Source organism: Arachis hypogaea, chromosome 17, assembly GCF_003086295.3.
Source record: "Arachis hypogaea cultivar Tifrunner chromosome 17, arahy.Tifrunner.gnm2.J5K5, whole genome shotgun sequence".
Classification (NCBI taxonomy): Eukaryota; Viridiplantae; Streptophyta; class Magnoliopsida; order Fabales; family Fabaceae; genus Arachis; species Arachis hypogaea.
The window spans coordinates 131988645-131992117 of NC_092052.1; the positions used below are offsets into that span (position 1 = coordinate 131988645).

Here is a 3473-nt window from a genome sequence, read left to right on the forward strand (position 1 = left end):
AGTAGGTTAATTACTAAACATTTCTTAAACTTTTGGTAATTGGCACTTGGCAGGCTGTTATGTCTTCTCAAAAATAACATATTAGACCGCAAAGTGTTATATTATGATCATAGACAGTTAGGCACAAATAGCAATATAATCTTTTTTTAATTGTTAATTGTAACATCAACGAGTTTTACTAAGCCAAAAGATGTGCACTGATCACCCAATCGTATTTTCATTATCGACTAAAATATAATTATTTTTTTGCTACCTAATCAAACTTTATTTGTCGAGCAAATAGTCAAATTAGTTCTTGAAAGATCACACGATCTCTATTTTGATCTCTAAAAAGTTTTTTTAATCAAATATATTTTTAAAAGATTTTAAGTTAATCACGTTAGTCCTTTCGTCACTTCTCTTATTAACAGTGTTAACAAAAGCGAGCTGACATGAGACGTTAAGTCACATGTCAGCAGACACGTGACGCCTAGTTGGTTGCCAGCGTGATAATTTTGTAAAATTTAATCAAATTAATTCTTAAATGATAAACCCTAATCTCAAACTAGTGCATATATATCCCCTATCTTTTAAATTGAAATTGCAGTGGTTTCTATAGCCAAAGTGTAAATCTCGAGTAATTAGTGAATAATTAGTTAATAAATTAATTATTAATCAAATAAATTTGAAAATAGAATTTTATGGGCGCAAAGGAGATAAAGGATCTTAGACCAATCAGTATGGTTGGGTGCGTCTACAAGGTCATATCAAAAGTGTTGACCAGAAGGATGAGAAGTGTAATGCCAAGGTTAGTTGAGGAATCACCGAGTGCATTTTTCAAGGGAAGACGGATACATGATGGAGCGTTAATAGCATGTGAGACTGTACAACGGTTAAAACTGAAGAAGAAGGCATCAGCAATCATCAAACTGGACTTCCAGAAAGCTTATGACAGAGTCAAATGGAACTTTGTTGTTATTGTACTAGAAAAGATGGGTTTTGGTAGAAGATGGAGGGTGTGAATCACATAGTGCATTAGATCAGCATCTATTTCCATAATGGTTAACAGGCACCATCGAAACCATTTAAGATCGAAAGGGGTCTTCGGTAAGGTGACCTGTTATCACTCTTTCTATTCGTACTGGTTGTAGATATTTTGAACAGGATGATCGGAGAAGCAGTGAGAAATAGGAGAATTACCTCTCTCTTAGTCGGTAGGGATAATATAGAGTTATCACACCTACAATTTGCTGATGACACTATATTGTTATGTCTGCTAGAGAAGGAGACAGTCAGAAATTACAAGAGACTTTTGAGGTACTTTGAAGTGATGTCAGGTTTGAGTATTAACTTTGACAAGTCCAGTTTGATACCGGTGAATTGTAGCCAGGAGTGGGTGGGTCGGATGTGCCAATTATTAGGATGCCAAGTGGCGAGACTACCAGTGAAGTACCTAGGTATTGAGCTAGGAGCAAACCCGAGGCTGGTTAAAACATGAAAGTCGGTAATAGATAAAGTGGAGGAGAAATTCAGTTTGTGGAAAGCAAAGGTGCTTAGTAAAGCAGAAAAGTTGGTACTCATCAAGTCAGTGATTAATAGTCTGCCTACTTACTATTTGAGTTTGTATAAAATGCCGGTTACAGTGGCAAAAAAAATTTCATTCCAAAGGAAGTTCTTTTGGGGAAAGGATGATGGAGGCCTTGGTTGACTCTTGTAAAATAGGAGTTGATACAAGCACTGAAAAAATTAGGAGGGCTAGGTTTGGGAGATACGATGATCCGTAATACCGCTTTTACTATTTAAGTGGTGGTGGAGATTTTTCTAAGGAGGAGTGTCCTTTGTGGAAGAAGGTTGTGTGCTCCTTCAATAATCTGAATCCTGAACAGTTATTGTCTACCCAAACTTTACCGGCAAAAGGAGGCCCGTGGAGAGATATTTGTCACTTGCAAATAAAGGAGCAACATATCAGACAAAAGATGATTGACGGTCTGGCTATGGAAGTAGATGATGGCAGATCAACCAGGTTTTGGGAAGATACATGGTTACAGTCGGAAAAGCTAAAAGACTCCTTTCCGAGGCTCTGCTTGATTTCAAATTACAGAGGATCCGTGATCGAAAAATGTGGGTTTTGGGATGGGATAGAGTGGGTATGAAACTTTCAGTGGAGGAGGGAACTCCACCAATGGAAGACTAATAGTTTGAACCGACTGCTTGATATATTGCAATCTGTGAGATTGATAGAAGGGGAACAAGATAGAGTGGTGTGGAAATTTGAAAAAGAAGGCATTTATACTACTAACTTATTTGTGCCGGTTATGCAGGTACAAACTGTAATGGAAGATATCCTCAGCTCTAAATTTACAAATGGAATCTGGAAAGGTCTAGTACCTCCTCGAGTAGAGCTACTTACATGGTTTGTGCTTGTAGGTTGAGTTAATACAAAGGATCGGCTAAGCAGTTTGAGCATCATTGAACGAAGTGATAATGTATGTGTCATGTGTAACAAAGATATTGAAACTGTACAATATTTATTTGTTACGTGTGAGTACACTTGGCAAGTGTGGTGTGCATGGTTTAGTTATGTGGGTCGTGCATGGAGCATCCCAGGATCCATAAAGGAGCACTTTGAGAGCTGGAGGACGATGCCCTCGAGGAAAGACACGCGGAAAACATGGTTAGTGGGGTTTTTCTCCGTCATATGGAATATCTGGCGGTGTAGAAACGAGTCCATTTTTCAGAACAAGGCAACAAATGTAGTGGACTGTGTTGCTAGGTCGTTTTGTTGGTTTAAGGATTAGTGTCAAAGTAACCCAGGTTGTTGATGGCTATGCTAAAGATGACATAGGTGTTACTAAAACCCATGTTATGTCTCTTGTACGCTCCACCTAGTGTGTTGAGCTTGTTTCCTTTCAAAAAAAAAAAAAGAATTTTATGATTTAGTGAGGTAGAACTAATTAAAACAAGAATTTTGACACCAATTTAAAAGAATTTGGCCCAAAATTGGACCGAACGAACTGAGCTCGTATTGAGCCCAAGGCCCAATATATTTAACTACCCTCCATGAGCTCATAGCTCATTCAGCATAAGAAACGGAGAGAGAGAGTGCAGAACGGTGGAAAGCAAAGGGGATGAACAAAACTCTTGCTCTTGAAATTTCAATCTAACGTAACTTTTGATTCGGAGCTTCGATTGATGAGCCGTCAGCGGCCACACGTTTGTCTCGAAATTCTCTACAAAGCCCAGTACTCTACTAGGTAAGGAAATAACTTCTCAGCTTCGATTTTCTCCTTCCCCAATTTTGAAAATATTATGTATTGGGTGTTGAAATTTTGTCAATTTTGATGTTTTATGACCAAATTAGCTTGCGTGAATTGTTGGGTATTGTTCATTTGAGCCGTGGGTAAGGTAAAAAAACCCTAACCCTTGTCACCTTACTAAATTTGTGAACCCTAAGGTAACTCTAATGGTAATTATATTGTTAGATTGGAAATTGA

The 3473-nt window shown here is 38.0% G+C and overlaps 1 protein-coding gene across 1 annotated transcript; it reads left to right on the top strand.

Moving 5' to 3' along the window:
• The first annotated feature begins 719 nt into the window (after window positions 1-719).
• On the top strand, window positions 720-2868 carry LOC140180780 (uncharacterized). Its single transcript, XM_072222076.1, has 6 exons — window positions 720-959; window positions 1049-1086; window positions 1144-1296; window positions 1784-2126; window positions 2301-2392; window positions 2772-2868. The coding sequence occupies exons 1-6, from the start codon at window positions 720-722 to the stop codon at window positions 2866-2868; spliced, it is 963 nt and encodes a 320-aa protein (XP_072078177.1).
• Window positions 2869-3473: the final 605 nt, after the last annotated feature.

Bases quoted from the DNA above. Each gene is read 5' to 3' on its own strand.
- LOC140180780 (XM_072222076.1), top strand. From the start codon at position 720: ATGGTTGGGTGCGTCTACAAGGTCATATCAAAAGTGTTGACCAGAAGG. The intron at 960-1,048 runs GTACTAGAAAAG...AATGGTTAACAG, and splicing joins AATGGAACTTTGTTGTTATT to GCACCATCGAAACCATTTAA. The intron at 1,297-1,783 runs GTACTTTGAAGT...TTACTATTTAAG, and splicing joins AATTACAAGAGACTTTTGAG to TGGTGGTGGAGATTTTTCTA.